The 22,692-nt window shown below is 35.3% G+C and overlaps 1 protein-coding gene across 7 annotated transcripts in view; it reads right to left on the bottom strand.

Moving 5' to 3' along the window:
* Positions 1–204: 204 nt before the first annotated feature.
* LOC131037124 (uncharacterized GPI-anchored protein At1g61900) overlaps positions 205–22,692 on the bottom strand; it is a 91,135-nt gene continuing 68,647 nt past the window's right edge. Inside the window, exons 4-9 of one of the 7 annotated variants that reach the window (XR_009371516.1) lie at positions 11,443–11,688; positions 11,232–11,246; positions 10,764–10,910; positions 9,869–9,913; positions 563–960; positions 205–429 (exon numbers count right to left, since the gene is read on the bottom strand). Coding sequence is in view for 6 of the 7 variants with exons in the window: in XM_057969162.2 (XP_057825145.2) it covers positions 893–960; positions 9,869–9,913; positions 10,764–10,910; positions 11,232–11,246; positions 11,443–11,688 (521 nt within the window). In the remaining variant the exon portion in view is untranslated. Of the gene's footprint in view, positions 430–542; positions 961–2,441; positions 2,529–2,840; positions 2,918–9,868; positions 9,914–10,763; positions 10,911–11,231; positions 11,247–11,442; positions 11,689–22,692 lie in introns of those variants that run through there. The other 6 variants (XM_057969164.2, XM_059216533.1, XM_059216534.1 and 3 more) reach the window with 6 other exon arrangements.

Below are 22,692 nucleotides of genomic sequence, written 5' to 3'. Positions count from 1 at the left end.
TAAAATAAAAATATAACTGTATTGATTTGTTGCAAACCCCCAAAAAGGTATGCACGAACTTATCTCTCCCATCCAAGATCATATCTATAAGACTGAATAGCTATTCATATTACAAGTGCGGACCGTTTTTGCCCTCAAAATCATTAAGTTCTTCATTGCCTACGGATATTTAAAATTTGTGGACATTATTAACCAGCCATCAAATGTTTAAAAAGCTGCCAGAAATGATATTAATCTGCCTTGCTAAGAGTGAACTATGAGCTTAATGAGCACCAGTTACACAGTCTCAAAAAGGATTTGACAAGAACTCAAGTCAAATTGAACATCCACCACAGCACCACCCAAGAATCCATATCATGAATTCAGTTTCTGATCACACCTAGGGATTTTCAGGAGCTCTATTGCATATAAAATGCTTGTTAATATCTCCTGCAATTCCTTTTAAAAGGTACCGAGTAAATAAAAGCAGATAAAATTCAATTATGCTGTGACGCTATAAGCATTTCAATGTAAAACAATGGACCTAAAAAATGCCAACAAAATATTTTAAGGCAATAATTACATGATATATGAATAAAACATAAAAATGTCTCCGTGCGGCCAAAAAACCTGCAACAGTGCATCCAAGGATTATTAAACAGATAGAAATAACATGGTAGAATACATCTACAATCAGCTACATTTACATTTTACAGAGGACACCCCTGAAGGTGCCTAAAGATTACATATACATGCGATGCAATAACAGGTACTAAGCATTCAACTTTTTGAAGTTTTCTGGAATGCTCATCAGTATGCATAACTGTAAAGGCCGAACTGGGTAATACACTCAGCAAGATCACAAAGCGAGAACAGGATCTAATTGCATTAACTGTCTCACGTTAACTCGAATCTAAGGGATCAACATTACTACAGAGAGAACCGAAAAGAGAAACATCACCACCGATACTCCCTTCTGCCCTGCAATAAAGAAATGGACAATGCAAATCATTAGAGATCAGATAAAAGAAACTATTAATGATGATTATGGAAGATCTTGCAATTTAAAGAGCATAAAGAATCTAATTATGCCCAAAAGAGTAAAGTTTTAGTCTTTTGACATGTCGATGTCTTGCTAGCATTCATCTTGATATTGTTCTTAGACAATGCAGGTCCTTTCACATTAGAAAACAGCATTTAACATGTTGGCATCTTACTAACAAGTCGCCAAGATAGAATTGGTTGACAAAGTGCACCTCATAGAGGAACCATTCATATAAAGTGATGAGCGGTTGATATCCTACACAGGATGATGCAGAGTACGGGACAACCGACATCATATCATAAGCTTGTGAATGGACTTTTTGACAGATCTGAATGAAAGTAAAACTTAAAACTCGGCTTTAAATTTTGTTTGATCTGTGATAGTGAAAAAATCATAACAAGAATGCACAGCTGTGCAATTGACGAAGAAACAACATAATGAACTAAAAAATAATACAAATAAAATGCATCTGTGGCAGAGATATAAAAAATAGAAAGATTTAAAATAGTATTTACTTGTAAAATAACAAATGCAAAGAAGAAGATGAAAACTAGTAACCTCAAATAGTACTGGGTTGATTCGTGTAGCCTTCCATGCATATAAAGAGGAAGAAAAGGGAACCCCATCAGCAGGGTGGCCTGTTCTCGCAGTTAAAAGGAGAAAGAAAGGGAAACATTAGCAGTGTGTCCTGTCCTCAACTAGTTGGCCAATTAGGAGGGGTTTTGCCCCAACAAGTCTCAGCCTTGGTATATGGTAGATATGACACTACTGGAACAAAAAGAACATCACCTATTACAAAACCATTAGCAGTATGGTCTGTACTCAATTAGTTGGCCAATTACGAGTGATTATGCCCCAACAAATCTCAGGCTCAGTATATGTTAGATATGACACTACTGGAACAAAAAGAAAATCACCTATAATAAACTGACGGTCATTACATTATAGGCACCTTATGTTTGACTCGTTACATGAGTAATAGCTGATGAATATTGTTTAGAAATGTAATAAACACAAGTAATAGTAACGATGTTCAAAATGTTTGGTAGATTCTGATGGCTTCTCCACCATAAGTTTAGATTTCAAACAAGATTGCGGATGTTCAGAAGAATGTCTCAAACAATAACACAAAATTATATCAATCACTGAGAACAACTAAAATATGGCTTAGGTGCATGAATAAGACATAAAATCTTGATAAAGCAGTGATATGATGAATCACCAGATGAACCAATAATTTGTTGAGATTTTGCCCATAAGATATGTATAACTTTGATGTACACAAAATAATCAGTTCCACTTTGTTCACAAGATAAGCTGAACTTTGAAGATTTATCAGTTTATGATACAAAGCACGGATATTTGATGAGAAATGTTATTAGAAATAAACAGAACAATATTTAATGGGCCTGCTAACCTTGTAAATACCATTGAAGTTGACTGTTCCAAGGATCTTATGAGATCAAGGAAAAAGCTGGTAGTGCAGATAGAGGAAATTGTGATGCTGCAAATGAGCCACAGCCATGATAAGAACCTTACTATAGGTGACTAAGAATACAACAAAACTTGTATGGTACAAGATTACAATCAAACTTGTCTCTGTACAAGTTGGAACTCACATAGCCAAAATGAAGCATACTGAAAAGGCATTATCCCAAATTAGCTAACAGATGCTAAGGACTTGGCTAAATTAGCTAACATAAGCTTGCTTATGCAAGGCAGGTTATACAAATAATTTTTTTGGCATTAAAAGGGTCAAGACCAAGAGAACACGGAAGTTTGAACCTTCTGTGCTCTCCTTGGGATCTGTGTTCACCTTACCACATGTTCCAATGGAAAAATGGCAAGCCATGACTCATCTCAGAAACATGATGGAAATTTTGAGCCCCATCTCTGCAAGTTCCAGGAAATCACAACACACACTTAATATGAGACCGTCTTAGGCCAAATCTGGGCAGAGAACTGATTAACAGGATCAGAGGCAACAATGGTTAGAAATATTATAATATACAAGGAACTTGCAGCAATGTTTTCTCTCCATCAAAAGATGCTTCATTCCAGAGTTTCCAAACACACATTCAAAAGTTCCAAAAGCATATTAATCTACAAATTCTAAAACTTGAATTAACGATAAAAATTGAAATGATTGACAATTAGAGTTCAACTGATATAAATCCTACTTTGTAGTCAATTGCTTCTTGAATGAAGACAAGATCACTACTCCCGCTCTCAAGATGTGGATTGCCAGTGGGCAACTTACAGTGTCAAAGGCTAGAACAAAAGGATCCCATGGGAGCAATTTGTTGACATTGTGTGAATCCAGAGAGATGAAACCTTAGTACTGTCAGATGGGAAAAATGCCAAGAGAAAAACAAGATGACTATAAATAGTCCAAATATGCAAGAAAGAGGACACATCACCAAGATATATAGAGCCAAGAACCCCAATATATCAGAATGGATGAACTTAGTCAAATCTGTATCACTAGATGAGGAGCCAGCACCCTTACCAATAACTGTGACCCTAGGTGGCACAAACAGGGTTTCCCTCAAGGAAAAGGCAATTCCATTATAATTTATAGCACTAAAAATAGAAAATGGTATGATTCAAAATTCCTGCTGCAATGAGAAGATTGTGTGCAATGCTCAAAAGACATTTGTGGCTCCATTCCATGGAACTCAATGTAACGGTCCCTACCTCCAATGCCAAAGGGAAACGAACTCAAAGTTTTAGCACTGACAAATACTACCCTGGATTCTTTTCAACAGTGGAGGGGATGGAGAATCCAGAAAGCAAATTTGTTTTACAAATGTAGGTGAAAGGCAGTCTTGTGCACTTGATCATTGACATTGGCAGTCAGAAGAGTTTTATGTACCCTCTTGTCAATAACTGGGATTAGCAACTATGCCACATCCTAACTCTACATCAATGAATTGTTAAAGAAGGGCAGGCTGCCAAAATTGGTGCCTGAGACCTTCCTTTTTGTAGACCACAAAGGAATGGCTTTCCATTTACCTTAAATTCATGTAGCATCTTTTTCTATCACAGGTGCACTCTTTGGGAAAACCTTCCCATCTGACCATATCATGAACATGAATCAAGATCCCAAAATGTAGTGGTCAAGGAGGAAGAAAAATGGCATCAAATACTTGTGTTTAGTCGAGAATTGAGTTTATTTTGTATCAGCCAAAATAGCCAAAAAAATATTAGGTCAAAAGTTCATGTTATTTATGATCTTATACCATTATTCCAAAGAGTCTGATGAGTCCTATTAAGGGGATGATTTTAGCATGCTTTTAACAGTATTAAAATTTCAAAATGCATAACTCGAAATGATAAATTAGTTTTTAATGGCCAAAAATGTTTGTTGTAAATTTAGACATGATAGTTCAGCAATGCTTCCAACTACAGCATTTATGAATGCTATATGATGGTTTAATAATGATAAGATGGATTAAAAAGGGTGCATAGTTGTCTAAGGTTGTTTCCTTTTCCTGTTATGTCTATCCCTGCCATTATTTTTCAATTGGTGACTTTGTAGATCAATGGATAAGGCACTGGTCTTTACTGAAGTTTTGTGTTGTTCAATCCTTATCCACAGTCAAAGCCAAATTGTTACCAAATTTTTAGTCACTATACTCCAATGCCTAAATATTGATCCGATTCATGTTGGGTTCTTCATTCCTTGTTAGATGAACCTTTCTGAGAGGATCACTAGTTCACAAACCTACCGATTTGTCAAAAGGTACTTCAAATTCTCATCATTTGTTAGTCATTTAAGTATATTTTGTATCCAATGAAGTTGTATCTTTTTGTTTTTAACATTTTGATAGTTGCCTTAGTTTGTGAACTCATTGTCTTGCTAAAATTCATCATCTTGAGTATCGTCCATATAAGTCTCAATTTGGGTGTCTGATGTTTGGCCTAAGAGATGAAGACACCTATGTTTTGGTGTTTTCTTAGTTTGTGAACTCATAATTTTGCCAAAAAACCATGTTGATGAAGAAGAAGATTTCTTTCAAATTGGGAATTTGTTTGGTTCACAAACTATTTGTTTTGCCAAATAGCTGGTTCATGAGAGTTACTCTCTGCCAAAGAAAGAAACAGAAAGGTCGGAAAATTTTGAGGTTTGTGAAAAGAAATGTTAGCCAAACACTTTGAAAGAGATTGGAAGAAAATGAAAAAGAGTGAGGGATGGAGAATTCCAGTTATTAGTTTTCACGGCCGACAACATTTCAAATCAATCACTAGTTTCTATGGTGCATTGTGTTAATAACAATATGACTTCAAATGGATTGTTACCATGACAAATCAGCAATTAAAAATGCTATAACTCTTTTTCGTTGTAGGATTTGTGATAGCTCTTAACTGGACTTCCTTTTACCTAATGCATCAGAATATTATAGTGAATTGCAGTATTTACTCATATATACTGTTAACCATACTCAAAATAATTAAAAGAACTACAAAGAGGCTGAAACCTGAAAAATCTTTAATTAATTTAAAGACAATTTACATTGTATGGGCAAGGAAGGGGTTTCTTTTGTAATTGATTTTCAAGAATCAATTATGTTTGGAATAAGAAAGAGACTCTATAAATAGGCTAGCAGGTAATTCAGAGTGGATCTTTTGGCAAAGTATTTTGGTGATTGATCATTTATTGGAAAAAGGTTTTGGTAAAATTCTGGAGGTTTCTAATATTCTCATACAGACTTGTATAAAAGATATTAAAGAGAATTTGAGCTCTGTTATTGGAAATTGAATGCAGAAATTCGGTGTACTGTGGGTCATCTTTTCTGAAATTGTACATTATTCTTATGTTGAATGTGCAATGGTTTCCTTTCTCATGTCATCTTCATTTGAGATATTGACAACTTTTGTTTATCTATTGGCCCATCACAAAAATGTTCTTTTTCCTATGTTGGAGAAATTCGGTGATGATTTGAGATCTTTAGGTGGATTTTTGTTAAGTAAATAAGATGCTTATGGGACTTTGTGCTCGCTATTAATTAGATATATTTCCAAAAAGTCACCTTTCCTGTTTACATGTTAAAGCATACCCCATTTGATTCCAAGATTGTTTTAAAAGTGAGCTGCCCTTCAAACATAGAAGAAGATTGCTTGAAGTCTATCCAACAGCTAGGAAGTTCTGTCACTACTATTGGGCAAGTCATATATATACAAAATGGTGGAAAAAATCTATGTACCAACGCCCATCATGCATGAGGATCAAAAAAAAGGAAAAAAAAAAGAAAAAGTAGCAAAAACCCTAAGAAATCAATGACTTTGATGAGTGTGCTGAAACTTGCACTTGTGCACCCAAACTATTTGGGACTAAAATTTTAGAAATAGAGAGTAACTCAATTCCAAACATTATTTGGGCGGCTCTATTTCTAAAATTTTAGTCCCAAATAGTTTGGGTGCACAAGTGGACCCATGGGATTTTGCAGCAAATTCTAATTCAAAAACAATCCAAATCTAATTCTAGGGCTTCAATTAAATAATTTGGTAACATAGTGTTGTTTCAATACTAAGTTACACATATACAGGCCGGTTTTAGGTATGAAACATCCAAAAATTGGATCCTACTTCAAATTGCCTACAGATTCAACCAAGTTAAATAATTTTCTTGCCAAAAACATTCATGAGTTTCTCCCAACAAACCCAAACAATTCTAATGATCACGTGGCATCTCTGAAGCAAATTTGGAGCAACCCTAAAAGTTCCTGCAAGAGTTCTTGTGTTTTGAAAAAGATTTAAGTGCTCTTTAGGTTTCGGCGATGTTTTCCTTGATTTTCAACACCGTGTCAAGTCACGACAAGGTTTTCGCAACCTTATCAAAGACTAACGGCAAACTCGCAACCTCTTCAAAATGTGAAGTTCTCACAACTATCTTTTTTGGACACCGATATGGTTCTCCCAACCATTTCGGATCCCAACTAGGTTATGAGAACCTAGTGCACTCCACAAGTCATCAAGGTGCAAGTTCATGGAGGAAAGACCAAGGAACCCAACACCGTTAGTGAGTGCATAGAATAATGACACCTGTCCAATCTGACATCATGGCAGACATGTAGGCACAAATGGCAGCCCCTCATTGGTTGTTCACAAAGCTGACTTTTCAACTGGGACATCTTTGGTGAAGTAATGACCGTTGATCTATACGATCAATAACCCTGTTTTAAAGAAACATTAAGAAAATTGTTAAGCCCTCTGTACTGTTTGATAGCACACTAATCTTCAAAATCGACGGCCAATGTTTAAGCATTCAAATATAGAGCCAACAGCTATAGCAGCAAACTTTGTCTGTAGCAGATGCCAAGCACCAAGAATGAGGTTTAATGCTCTCAACACCCCCACCAACATTTTCTTGAGCCCAAGGCTATAGAACAGCACCATTAGCTCCTCTCTATACCCTACGAGTAATATTTGATTGCGGCCGTGCTATTTATGGCTTGCAGTGGTACCAATTGTCTGGCAGAACATCTCAGTGGACTTCTGAGACGAAACTATGTGGAAGACTGCCAATCCCAACCATTAAATTTAATGAAGATTCATCATCTGCACCAGACAAGATGTTTTCCACACGTTTGAGATTTGATTGAGTGCAGTGGAGTTAGTCTTCACCCTTTAGTTAACCCTAGCAGGGTTAGGGCTTGAACTGTGAATCAAAGTTTCATCTCAGTTATGACTGAGCTATAAAGGCAAGCAATGTAATCATTCAAAGGGTTGGATTTTTTATCTGAGAACAAGATTTTGCTGGAAAATATCTTATGCCTGTTGGATCATTGACTATGATTTTGTGTCCTAATGTTGCATTGTCTGGTCTATAATGTCATTTTTGAGTCTGCAAACCTCATTTGATTTCTATATATGAATATATGCTTCAGTTTGAATGTCCCCAAGGTTGTATGCGTGTATGCTAATAAAATACAGTTAAGGATTGTCATTTTATCTTGCAACTTTTCTTGCATCATGTGATGCTTTGGTTGTCATCTGCTCAAGGAGTAGAATACATACTTCTGCAGCATTACAGAATATGTATTTCATTACAATTGGATCACTAAGCATGTTCAGACTGTAAGTCCTTGACATGTTATATCATTGCAAGGCAGTGGTAGTAGTAAAACCATCAAATTGCGATTCAGTGCAAGCAATGGATACTTCTTGACCATTTGACTCTATTACTTTAGGCACAGGTCTAGTCTTAATCCCCTAAGCCTTAAGTTTAACCTCCCAAAGACCCAAAATTTATAAACATTTCTATTAAGTTCGGATACATTTTTTATCTGTACCATCTCATAGAAGCCTGAAAGTCTCAAAGAGTTGCACACCCTATTGCGATACCCTTTATACTCTTTATCTTAAGCTATGAGATTTAATCTGCAATGCACAGCTGGAAGTTTATCACTGGTCTTCAAGTGAAGTGTTGACGTAGAGTTACCCACCTAGGTTTAGCATAGCCTAAAGAGAAGAAAGTGATTGTATTAGCAAAGGTGATCCTTTGTCAAGTTGGCCTACACCTTGAGGTCTCTAAGAATAGAGAGTAGGATACTTTTAGGGGATCTCAAGGTCATCAGTTGGAACAACCAACAAGAAGAACTAAGAAATATAATAGAGTAAGCTTGCAGACTTTCCTTGAGTAAAAGCATAAAACTTAGAGATGTCTCTAAACATGTCCCAAGAATTATTTGCATGTATAAAAGATAAAATCAGGTAAAGGTGATTTTATAGGTTCTGGATGAGGTTTTATTGTGTGTCAAATTAGAACTTGGAGGTGTCTTTGAGCTATGGCCAATCATCTAATTGCGTATATTAAAGGTAAAGGTGATTGTTTATGTATTGACCCAAGCCAGCACACCAATTTCGCATATGAAACCCCCTTTTAAAACCAAGAGGATAATTAGACACCTTAACTTATATGCCTTTAGCTTCAGATTCACATTTCATAGGTAAAGGAGATTGTTTATGTCCTAGCCCAAGCCAGCACGCTAAACAAGAGGATGATTCTTACACCTTAACCTATATGTATATAGTTTCAGATGTACACCTTCATGTGTTTTGACCTCATCATTATACTCAGAAGTATGCCAGGCCTTGCCAACCTGGCTAAACCCTCAGAGCCAGGCAACAGGATTGACTGAAACTGTTTGAAAAATATTCTTGCAGTAAAGTTTTTCTGACTTCAGAGTTGAAAAACACTTTTAAAAGTGAGGTTTAGAATAACCCAACTGTGCTATAGCAGGTAAGAACCCAGATACGACAGCACAAGAATTGTTTATAATTTTTAGAAAAGTAATAGAATTACTCAACAACAAGAAGCCTACCATGAATGCACACATACACACAAATTTAAGTACTCATCTTATTTCAAATTTCAGATCTTGATATATCTTCAAACCGTGTCTCAGTGACAATGTTGATATGAAACAAATAGCTGGACGAAGTCCATACGTAAATAATGAATTTGAATTAGAAAATATGATATTTATCGATTAAAGGCAAGAGGGAATATGTTTCCTATCAAAACAAATCCATAAAAAAAGAAAATCATGTACCATGCAATTACTTGCTCAAAAACAGAACATGAAAAAAGAGCAAGATTAGATCAAATTTGACAAACAAAAAGTAAATATATATCCTCAATGCAAGGAGGGAACAATTAAGCAAATGTTAAATATTTCAAGAGCAAAATTCAATATTAAGTTCAAAAAAAGAAGTTAAATCTTACGATTTGATCCAAGCATGAATACTCACCATGCAATGAACTCAATCTAATTTAGTAAGGAGAAAATTCAAAACAAAATGAGGAAAGACGATATTTATTTATTATTTATGGCATACCATTACAGGCTGATGTTGCAGCTGGAAAAGCTGGCATGTTAATTGCTGCACACACATAAAGGGAATCATTCCAGTATCAATCCACTAAATAATATGTTTCAAAAATTAATAAAATTTAGAGAAAAACTCAAAGTCCAATATGACAAACATCTGAATGTTTTTGAAGTTTCAATTTTCAAATAACAAAGAATGTTTCTTTACGAACACAAGACAGCCACATGACCAGAAATCAAACTTCAATGAAACTGGTTCACTAGTTCCAAAAAATCAATTCAATAGCTAGCCATATGCACATTTATGGCCCCCAAATGGAAGCATTCCAGGTTTGCACTTGCATTCCATTTATAAAAACTACTATAATAACAGTGCTAAAAGTCTTCAAGGAAAATAACCAATTCCCAACTTCCAAAAGATGAGAACATTTTTAGAATTGTACTTCAACAGCCCAGAATGAAGAGCCACTACACAGTGCAGAGGATGATTGTTACAGACTAGAACAAGCCTACATTTCACAATGGAGCAATCAACTGAAACTTGAAGCTGATAGAAGTCAGTCTAACTCAAGCACAAGGCAGTATATGATAACTAGACATAGAAACGCCTGAGATAAATCAACTGACAATATCAAAAAATCCTCATGGCATCATTAATAACTATTTTATGACACTTAATTATGCTAAGACACTAGGACATAGATAAGGTTGAGATAAAAATACATTATCTCAAAAGAATACAGCAATTTATCTGAAAGCTTAGAATAAAAATTAAAATTCATTTGGAATAGCGCATACAAATGTCAAATACTATATTTAAATAAGTCATGCAGAACCATAACAATAAAGAGATCATCGCATTCACAAAAGTTGCTAACATTGATCTAAAAGCAGATTAATACCTTTATTGCAAGACGAAGGTGTTGACGAATGAGAAAAATGAGGCCAAGGAGCAGCAATATTATCATTCAGGTCACATGTGAAACTTACTCCAGAAGACTTGTCGATCATAGCATCTGAAGGCAAACTTCGAAGAAGACAGCCTGCATCTGGTATAAATATTTTGAGTCACTGAATGAAAACATTTATTAAAATAAATAATTTTTTTTGTCACAAGAACTCAACAAAATTACTTAAAATAGTTCAAGACAAGCAAGATGGATTACCATGTAACCATTCACAATGTTGGATATTTTGTAAGGAATTTTAATGCCATTCTAAATAATAGGACATTGAATGCAAATCCCTTTACCATATTAGAATGTGTCAAATGATAGTAACAATTATCTTGCAGAGACTGACATTATTAGACTGTAAAGAAACTAAATACAGCTAAGTATATTTCAGATATATTAAGCAAAAATTAGTACCTTGTGATCCGAATGCTATTGTACACAGGTGGGGTCCCAATCACAGTCACAACACAAACAGGAAAGGATCAGATCATGACAAATATGGCTCTTTATACATCAAAAATTAAATGCATCAGAAAAATCAGATTCCAATGTGCCAATTTGGAGCTTCAATAAAAATATGCAGAATAATTAAATTATGCTTATTGAGAGGAAAATTAGAAACAACCTTGAAGAGAGAAGTCCTTCAGGTTTACACGGCAAAGAATGTAAATGTTATCTGTAATATTCTTTCTCTGAAGCATAACACCAAGAGAGGTGGCACAGTCCAAAGCTTGCAGATTTGTGATGAGACTTTGCTGTTGAACTCCAGAGATATAACTGTCCAGTGTCGTACAACATTTTGATTCATTTTTTAGGGCCTGAGAGCAGTCTCTTGCCACCTCTGAAGGATCAGGGAAATCTAGAGGACAGACTGTGAATTCAAACAAGCACAATAACTAGTCAAAAAAAGTGTACTTGACCAAGAACAAAAATTAGAAACCAATGATAGACAAAACATTCATTGTATGTGGAATCCAACCCTCATCAATAAGCTGAACATATGAAAACAAGGAAGGCGTTAATTCCTTCCAATCAAGGTTCTTAATCCAGAAAAATTACTAATAAATATTAAAAAGAAGATTGGCCAAGATCTTTCCTTGTAAACAAGACCTAAAACCATTAGGACTCAAAAAAACATATCATTTCCAAACAGGAGCTGCCACTGAACACCTGTCAACCAAAGTACATCTAGAAAGAGAGAAAACACCATTTCGCTCGTCAGTCAATAGAACATGGAACTAATTTTCAGTTCCATTAATAACAGAAGTAATGCTCCATCTAATATGTAAAATCTCGATGATATACATATTCATACCATGAACCAATAAAGCATAAATTATTTCTTGAGTATAATGCCATCCCAAGTTGAGGATCATCATCTATATTTTCTGCAGTTGTTCTCTAATCTTCAGTTATGAGAGCTGAAATCATAACTTCCAGAGTTTGAGATGGTAGTTAATTACTAATAAAAATGACATTAACTAATTTAGAAGGTAGACTATTTAAAAAAATGGCTTTGGCATCCTCATCATCTACTGTAAGCTTGAATTATGCTAGTTGTCAAACAAGAGATCTCATATTGCTCAAGTAGCTAGACATAGCGACACCATCAACCATCTTGAATCTAAAATGTTGAAGCTTCAGTGAAAATTTTGCATTAACTAGTTCTGCATCAAACAGTATATGTAGATTATCCCAAATTTCCTTGGATCATTTTTCTAGTTTTGCATGATGTAATTTACAATCGAAGAGAGCAGGACCAATCTAGTAATTTATTTGCTCCTATGGGTGGTTTCTCACTCCCATTTACTATACCACACAAATTCTTGTTCATCAATTGCATCTGGGTTTTTACTTTCTAAGTGTAAAAATTGAGGCAAGAATATTTATCTAATGGAATCTCCGTTCTTAGAGAAACAGCCCCCAAAATAAGCGATCCAAAAAAATTTCAACCCCTTATAAACTTACAAACTAAATAAATAATAAAGAGGTAAGACTACTTGCGAATTGGACCCTAGCCATGATTGTGGCTTGATTTTTGTTTGAAGCCATTAAAAATCAACTCAACAATTTGGTAGAAAATAAGACAAAAATGTTTTCTCTGCAAAACATGACCAGGAAGCAAATCATTCAAAATCACAACTAGAAGCACTATGCAACAAGTTTAAAAAACACACGATTGAAGGGTATCGTGTGCCCTTCCCATCACCTTCACGAGCTATGGCAAGTGCTACAGCCTTCAAATGACACTTTCGTGTGCCCTAGCAATACTTTCCCCCAAAACAAGACATTTGATACCCACAAAAATGTTTTTTTTTTTTCATGCCTCCAAATGAATAAAGTAGCCTAATAATCACTTAAGCTTAACCTAAGTACCTTCTCATTCCAATATCATATTGAGAAAAAGAGCTAATAACAATATAATATTATTAGGTATTGAAATGAATATTACAAGAGGTTCATTTCCTAATATAAAAAAAGAATGAGGTTTTTTGTGGCATGCCAAATGGTGCATCCAAGGTTGTTACAGTTAAGAGGACAGAGAGCATCTTTCGTCGTGGAGAGGTTCCTTGGGCAGCTCAATGCTTTATTTCTTCTAGGAATCATTCAAATAGAGAGAAGACATATCATAATGATATCTAGACTGTTTAGATAAGCATAGTTTGGTTTTCAACTATATTCCTCCAAGCAAGCCACCAAAGAGAGGATTCAAGCATGTGATTGGGCTTGAAGAGGAGGCTAAGCCAATGTTACCACTCCTTATAGACACCCAATGAGACACAAAGAGGAGATAGCAGTATGCCTCTGAGGTTAATGTCATGCCTCCAGATGGGCATAGGGGAGATATATTAGAATAATAATGTAATGTTTTATGGTCATCTAAGTCTTAGTCATTTAGTTAGTATTTAGAAACTTCCTTTTACGTCTTTCATCTTTGGTTAGTTTGAGGAAGTTTCCACTCTGTCAATCGTGTTTCTATTCTCAATTGTTTTCGTTATGGAAAGATCCTCTTGTAATCTCTATTTAAGTAGCCTTCGTCTCCTTTGTAATTAATATACAACATCGAATTATAATTTCATGTAATCAAAGCTTAGGTTCTTTTTTGACGAATAGTTTTAGTCAAAAAAATTTGTGGGTTTTCTGATTTGTTTACTCATCATGATGGCCGCAAGTAAAGTTTTTGAACAGACTAGGGGGTTTTGTACGATTTTCTCCTCAAAAATCATGAATGGGTTTTCTATTTTTTCTCCACAAAAAATCATGGAAGGTTTTGCACGATTTTCTCTTCAAAAATCACGATTTCTCTATTTGTTTTTTGCAAAAAAATTTCACACAAAAATTGTGGGTTCTTTCTTTGTTGGAGGGTTTTCTAATTTTTTCCACAAAAAATCATGAAGGGTGTTGTTTTCTAGGTTTGTTTTTTTTTTCCAAAAAAAATCATGATGGGTTTTTTGTGAGTTTTGAGAAGCTGATCTTGATGTCTCTGGATAAAGGGAGGGATGGCTTTGTTATCCAACATCATGTTGGAAGGATTGTGGTAGAAAGATTATGGTAAACTTGGTCAAATCCAAAAGTTCTGCAAAACTAGGGAGGGTCTCAGCAGAAGGCTCGTGTCACAAAGTGTTCTGAGGAGAAGGGGACACCCTTCTATGCATTCATGGCCAAATGACCTACAGATTATGTCACATCTTATATAGGGTAGTTAGTAGGGTGACCATTAAGGGAAGGTATTAAAATAATAATGTAATGTTTCTATAATGGTCATCTTAGTTTTAGTTATTTAGTTAGTATTTAGAAACTTCCTTTTATGTCTTTCATCTTTAGTTAATTCTAGGAAGTTTCCTTTCTATCTTTCATGTTTCTATTCTCAATTATTTTCATTATGTGATGATCCTCTTGTAATCTCCATTTAAGGAGCCTTCGTCTTCTTTGTAATTAAATATACAACATCGAATTATCATTTCAGGATAAAGAGAAAGGTTGACGATGAAGACGATGAACAGACCAAGAAGTAGAAAATAGTAGTAGAGAAAAGTAAAGTTTACAAAAAATTACAAAAATTAAAAGAAAAAAGCTACTACAGAGCAATAGGGGTGAAAAAATTGAAGATGAAAAGAATGAGTATGGGTAAGTTATGCAGAAAGATATGTTTTATTAGAAAAATTAAAGATATAAAATATTATTATAAAGACTAGGAAAAAGAAAAAATATGGAGGAATGGAAAGCGAGCATAAAACAAAGGATAAAGATAAACAGTGTTCAAAAATAAAAAGGGGTAAGAGACATTACAAGGAGGAAATTATTTTTGTAAACCTAATAAAGTATTTGATTAAAAAGCTCACCCCAAACAGAAGAGCCCCTTATAAATCAACCCAATAGAGTCCTTTTTTCACACACCAAGAGCACAAGTGCAAAAAGTAAACTTGGCATGTGTGAAAGTAGCAAAGTTAACAAGAAGATTGACAGGGGCAAGAAGCACACACAAAGGTTTGTACGCTAAGAAGACAATAGCCAAACCATCTAGTGAAGAATAAGTTGCAAAAGAGATCAGATCATACGACAAGGTTAAGGTACTGTACGAGAGGTGCAATGCAACGTATGGGAAAGAGGTGAGGTTGTACAACAAGAAGCAAGTCACGCATTCGCACAAAAAACAAGGTCAACAAGTCCTACAACAAAGATCAAATTCTCTAGCCGTACGAAGACAAAACAACCAAGTTGTATGTGGAAGTGGAAGAGGGAAGTCATACAACAGCCATAAAAATCAGGTCCACAAGCAAAAATTGTAATCACCAAGGCCGCACGAACTACAGAGACCATACGGAGCAAAGACTCAACCATACAGAGTCAATTTTAATCCATACGAGCAAGAGAAAGGCATGACATATGAAAAGAGAAGACCGTACATAGCAAGGAGTTTGTAAGAGGGAGAAAACAATGCAAGGAGCCTGTACAGAGGTGCGAGTTGCAAGTTGTACATGAGAAAGATTTTGTCCAAGGGTGTTGAGTGTGAGTTGTACAAGGAAACGCACATGGTGAAAGTTAGTTTCAGCAATCCAAGACGGTTGAAAAGAAACGACATTTATTCTAACTACTTGCCAGATTATAAAGTCAAGGACAAAGGGTGGCAATCATTATCAACACTAGTTCTAGTCATGGCTAGTAGCATGAAGGGGAAACAACATTCCCGACCCCAAATTGCATGTGATAGTAGGTGGTGAAATGATGTGGTTGTTGTGACGTTTTCACACATCGCCCCATTGCAAATGGGGACCCCCTCTTTTTTTGCTTTCTAGGTTAGTTGTGGCATCTTTAACCAGTGAAGCACTAGTCGGCAAAAAATCGCGTCTGATCACGATTAATCGTGAATCGGCTTAGGCAACGATTTTTTCCCCCAAAAAATTGAGGAGAAATCAGTCAACGATTTTCCACGATTTTTTGGGGTTTAAATCGCGTTTAAATCATGCAAATAATCGTCCAAAATAATCGCGAAAAACCAGTAATCCTAGAAACAATGGGAAAACACTAAAAGACTGTCAAACAGTGAAAAAAACCCTTGAATGTGCATTTACTAGCGTCGCGCGACTTCTTCACTACATTGTCTTTCTTCTCCAGTGTAATCATGTGCAATCTATGTTATTATCCGTGTATATTGGTAATAGACTACACGAATACAGATTTTCAGGGGTCATTTTGCTTGCAACTTCTCCTGTCCCATTTCCCCAACTCTCACTAAGGTTAAGCAACAAATCAAAGCAACAGAATCCAGCTCTTCTCCCGCTAAATAAGGATCAGGGAGGGGAGGAGGTGACAGCAAATCGATCCAGACTGAATCAGCGGTAAACCATGGTAAAAAATTAGACTATAAATATATTTTTTAATTATTGATTTTTTCATATTTTCTAGAAGTTTAGATAATAATAATTTTAATTTTAACTTTAAAAAAATAGATCTTATTCAAAAATTTATTAGATATATTTTAATTAATAATTAAGAATATATTTATTTTATTATTGATTTTTTAAATAGTTTTTAGATGTTCCAATAATTAATTTGAATTTGAATTTGAATTACCAAATAAAAAAATAATTTTAATTTTAATTTTTTTTAAATTAAATCTTAGTTTAAAATGAATTAAATATATTTTAATTAATTATAATCATAATATTATATTTTTTAATTATTGATTTCTTAATATTTTTTAGAAATTTAGATAATAATAATTTTAATTTTAATTTTAAAAAATTAGATCTTATTCAAAAATTAATTAGATATATTTTAATCATAGAAACGGGACTCGCCCGGACTCAGCGGGTCCGAGTACAAGTCATGCTCGGCGAGTCCTAGGGAGTCGGACTCGGACTCGTCCAAGTCTGGCGAGTAAGTTGGCGAGTTACTAGCCAAACTCGGCGAGTAAGTTGGCGAGCCCCAGACTCGGTCGGCATGGGCCAAAAGTAAAAGACAAAAAAATATTACTTTGCAATGTTTTTTTAATTCCGTTTTTTTTTGTTAATTATCTTCTATCCCTAAAAGTGACTTTCATTTCATTCACTTGCAAAAAAAGGAGTAAAGTGAATTGGGAAGAAAAACAAGGGTGCATAGAAGAAAAACCAGCAAGGAGGAAGCTCAAGTTTTCTTCAATTTGTGACATTGGAGCTGCATTGTGTTTGGATTTGGTGCATCAAGAGTTGGATAGGAAGACTTTGCAGCTCATTTCAAGCTTGTTGTAAGAGGTAAGATTGTTTTTTTTAAGATTAGTTTGTTTCTTGTATGCAAAAATTCCATTTTCTATTCATTTATTTTAAAAGTTTTACATTTTCTTTCACAATCTTTTGTATGTTTGTATGTAGCATGTAGTATGTAGTAGTGTTGTACTATGTAGTGTTTGTAAATTTCTTTTTTTTAAAGTAGGGTTTGGCAAACCCTACTTCAGTTTTTTTGAATGCATGTAATATGTATTAATTTTATTTTGTATTGGTAATGTTTTATTGCAGCAAACTTCACTTTATTATTTGCCTCAACTTCAAGTTTCACAAAACTATCCTAAAAATGTCTACTTCAGCTTCTAGACCCCCCATTAGAAAGGACCCTGCTTGGAAATATCATGAGGATTTTCCAGGGCAAGGAAAGGGGCAAACAAAATGTATGTTTTGCAAAACAATATTCCATGGAGGTATATATAGGCTGAAATACCATATTGTTGGTGTGCGTGGACATGATGCTGAACCATGCCTAAAAGCAGCCCCTGAGGCCGTACGTGAATGTTATGTAATGGTTGAGGAAATTGTAAGGAAAAAGAAACAAAAGGAGGATCAAGCGGCCATTGGGAGAGAGACAATTTTAGGAAGAGGGACACAGTTAGGTTGTGTTGGAGGCCCTTCTTCCTTACCTCCATATCGTCCCACTCAGTTTGCTACTGCTGGTGCTTCCGCTTCTACTTCTGCTTCTATAAGTGGCAGTGCCACCGCCACTTCTCATGCTCCTAGCACTAGTAGTTGTAGTGGGAGTGTTAGCATTGGACCTAGGATTCGTAAATCTAGGTTGGATTCCTTCTTTGTGCCTTGCACTACTCCTGGGTCCCAACCGTCGCTTGAGGGCATGGGTTGGAACAAGGAGGTCCATGATGCTGCTATAATGGCAATTGGCAGGTTTTGGAGCTACAGCTGTATTCCATTCTTTGTAGCCAGGTGAATGTTTTACTAACTTTTATGTTTGATAACTTTAATTGTTTTTATTTTTATACTTAACTTATCTCATTAAGTTTCTTTGCGACAGGCCTCCTTATTGGCAAGAAATGGTTGATGCCCTTACCATATTCGGGGCGGGGTTCAAAGCCCCTAGCGAGAGTGATTTGAGGGGACCCATTTTGTCTCAAATGGTGGATGATGTGAAGAAGGATTTAGATGAACAATGCCAGATATGGAGCACTAAAGGTTGCACCATCATGACTGATGGTTGGACGGATAGGAGAAATAGAACTCTCCTTAATTTTCTTGTTTCTTCCACAGGTGATTGATTAATTTTAGTTTCATATAGTCTTTAATTTTTTATTTTTTATCTAATGGTTTATTGAATGATCATTGACCTAGCTTTATTTTTTTATTTCAGGGGGCACCGTTTTCATCAAGTCCATTGATGCCTCCGCCCATTGCAAGAATGCCACCTACCTATGTGAGCAGATAGAGGAGGTGATTGAAGATGTGGGTGAGGAGAACGTCGTATAGGTGGTGACCGACAATGCAGCAAATTATGTTGCTGCGGGTAAACTTTTGATTACAAACTAATTTTGTTTGCAAATTAATTACTATCTTGTAGTTTGTACCTCCATTAATTACAATTTAAAATGCAACAAATTATGTTGCTGCAGGTAGACTATTGATGGAGAGGCACCCATCTATAGTTTGGACTCCATGTGCTGCTCATTGCATTGACCTCATGTTGGAGGATATTGGAAAAATCCCATGGGTCAAGAGATGTGTAGAAAGGGCAAGAAATGTCTGCAAATTTGTATATAATCATTCATGGGTGTTGGCTCTTATGAGACAATACACAAAGCAGAAGGAGTTAGCTCGTCCAGGAACCACAAGATTTGCCACAAACTTCCTCACATTGCAGTCCATGCTTAGGTCTAAGTCTACCTTGAGACGTATGATTGTTGGTGAGGAGTGGTTTTCCTCATCCTATGCTACCACCCCTGCAGGGAAAGATATGGCAGACTGCATTTTTGATGAGCAAGGCTTTTGGGTCCCTTCTGATGAGATAGTGAAGGTAATTTTTTTATAAATTCTACAATTTAACTTCATGTTTTATAACTTATTATATGTATTCTCTTATTTGCTCATTTTTCTAAATTACACAATATTTTCAATTTTGCAGTTTGTTAAGCCCTTGGTGGTTTTGTTCCAAGTTGCGGATGGAGATAAGCCCACAATGGGCTATATATATGAGGGCATGGATAGGGCAAAGGAGGCCATCAGATTCGTCTATGGAGGAGATGAGAGCAAGTATGGTCCCATTTGGGAGATCATTGATAGGAGATGGCATCATCAGCTTCATAGGCCCATCCATGCGGCAGTCTATTATCTGAATCCGGCATTCCGTTTTATTCCTTCTTTCAAGGCTGATGTGGAGGTCCTTAATGGGCTATACGCAATCATGGAGAAGATGGGACCTACTGGTACTTCTCAGATAGACCTTTTCCGAGAGCTACAGTTGTTCTCAGATGCACAAGGGGAGACCTTCTCTCGTCCTGTCGCCAAAGACGGTAGGACAACTATGATGCCAAGTAAAAATAAATTGTAAGGCTTAATTTTAGTTTTATTCAATACTATATTGTAACTTGTTAGATGAGTTCATGAGTGAGACTGATTTTATTTATTTTTCTCATTTCAAACTCAGATCATTGGTGGAGCTTTTTTGGCCCAACGACACCAAATATTCAGAAGTTGGCCATTCGCATCTTGAGCCAACCATGCAACGCATCAGGTTGTGAGCGCAATTGGAGTATGTTTGAGCACATACACTCCAAGAGGCGCAATAGATTATCTATGGAGAAGATGAATGATCTCGTCTTTGTTCACTACAACCTCCGCCTGAGAATGAGAAAAAATGCATTAGTTGACATCTCTCCTATCATTCTAGATGAGGTTGATCTTGAAGTAGAGTGGGCCAATGAGAATCAGACAGCTCCTGGGACTCCTACAGCTGTCTTTAGTGATGATGACATTGATTGGATCGACCAGGTAGATATAGAGGTTGAGGTTGTAGCCATGGCAAAGGAGGAGCAGAGAGCACGAGCAGAGACAGGAAATACTGAGACTCAGAGTGACATAGTTGTTCCTGATGTTGGTGAGCATGGCATGGTGTCATGGGGAGCGACTATGGCTGCTGAATCATCCAGGACCTACTTTAAACGCCTTCGCAGGGGGCCAGGGCGAGAGGGTGCACGGCCCTCTGAGCCATAGGCTTGTACACTTGTAGTTGTATTTACTATTTACTATTTACCTTTGGTATTTGTATGAAACATTTGATGATGATCATATGATGACATGGATTTTTTATTCCATGAGTTTTGTAATATTGTATACATTTGACAATATTTATATATCTATGTTTGTAATTTTCTTCAGCTACAATTTGCGTTTATGCTTATGTGATTGATGTATACTTGTGTATGTAATCAAATGAGCCAAGTTTGATGATGTTTTTGTGTCTTTAAGGTGTATTCAATAAAGGGTGTTTGAAACAAGTTTTAAATATTTAAAAATCTCTAAATTTCTTGAGTTTTTCACTTTCCCGAATCCAGCCAAGTCTGTAGCCGAGTCTAACGCCGAGTCCCGAGTCCAAGTCCAAGTCGGCCTTGCCAAGTCCGAGCCGAGTCCGAGTCCCGTTTCTTTGATTTTAATTAATAATTAAGAATATATTTATTTTATTATTGATTTTTTAAATATTTTTTATAAGTTCAGATAATGATTTAATTTTAATTTTTTTTAAATTAAATCTTAATTTTAAATTAAATCATAATATTAATTTAATAAAAAATTGCAAATTAATTTTTTATATAGTTGTAGATTGAAGGTCTAGTGAAAGACCATCATTTCATGTCTAGCTATTCAAATATTCACTCCCAATTCATTTAGAATCACACAAAAAAATCAATTTGATGTTGAATAGAATTTATTTGATTCTTAATCTCAAAATGCATTGGAGATTTTCTTTAGCAATTTTGAGATTCTAATGGATGCCAACTTGGATCCACTTATTATTTAAGCATATTAAGTATGTTTTGTACAATGTAATATAACCTATATGTTTTGAACAAAGTAATATAACCCACATGAATATGAACATGAATAATCTATTTTCAACAATTTATGGGTTAAACTCTTTATTTAATTCTCTCTATATTTCTATTGTAAATGATGTTCAATTTACATTCAATATGCAAGTTATATTCTATTAACTTAATCTTGTTGTATATATTATTGACTTAATGTATGAATCTGACTAACTTCTTGTTTGTGGCAGGTGAGAGGAGCATTTAATATTTTCTATATCCTATCTCACGAATGCCACTCAATATAAGTATATAACAAATGGGGCACGGTCAAGCAAAGCCTTGATTGGTCATGACCGATCAAGACATTACTTGATCGTGCCTCTTTGTTTATACTAAACAAATGCATGTTCAACGTAAATGCCAATCGGTGTGGGAGGAGTATTACAACCAATGTCTATCGGTGTTCGCTTAATGCTAACAGCCGATAGTTATCGGTGTGTTAGCCTTAAAAACCGATAACTATCGGTGCAAACTAACACCCGATAACTATCGGTGACCTTTGTTATATTGCCACCCGATATCATATGCATCCCGATATATTATATGCAACCCGATATATTATATGCAACCAGATATATATTAATCGGTGTTTTCATCAATCATTTAGTTATCATTATTTATGTTAATTGATATACATCTAAATACAAGATTTATTAGATCGATGAACATAAACAAAATACATAGTATGATTATCAATAGGTTGTTTATATGCAAATGTAGAATGGCTATCAAAGAGGAATTAATTGCTTGAAGGTTTTATCATAGTTATCAATATGATAAATGATTGAATGAGAGACTTCATTTATCTCTCATTCAATCATTTATCTTACCGAAGCTATCATGCATTAACACTCCCTCTTAGCTAGGTAAGATGAATGTAGACAATATATTCAAGCATCACAATTCAGTTGATAGTAATCATTTTAGACATTCATGGGAAATCATACCACCTAATCATTTGGTATGAAGTATCACCTAAACACGGGATACTAAAGTCCATCACATCAATCTTGTGATTGACAGGATATCACTTAA

Source organism: Cryptomeria japonica, chromosome 2 (genome assembly GCF_030272615.1).
Source record: "Cryptomeria japonica chromosome 2, Sugi_1.0, whole genome shotgun sequence".
Classification (NCBI taxonomy): domain Eukaryota; kingdom Viridiplantae; phylum Streptophyta; class Pinopsida; order Cupressales; family Cupressaceae; genus Cryptomeria; species Cryptomeria japonica.
This window is presented reverse-complemented; position numbering and strand designations above follow the sequence as displayed.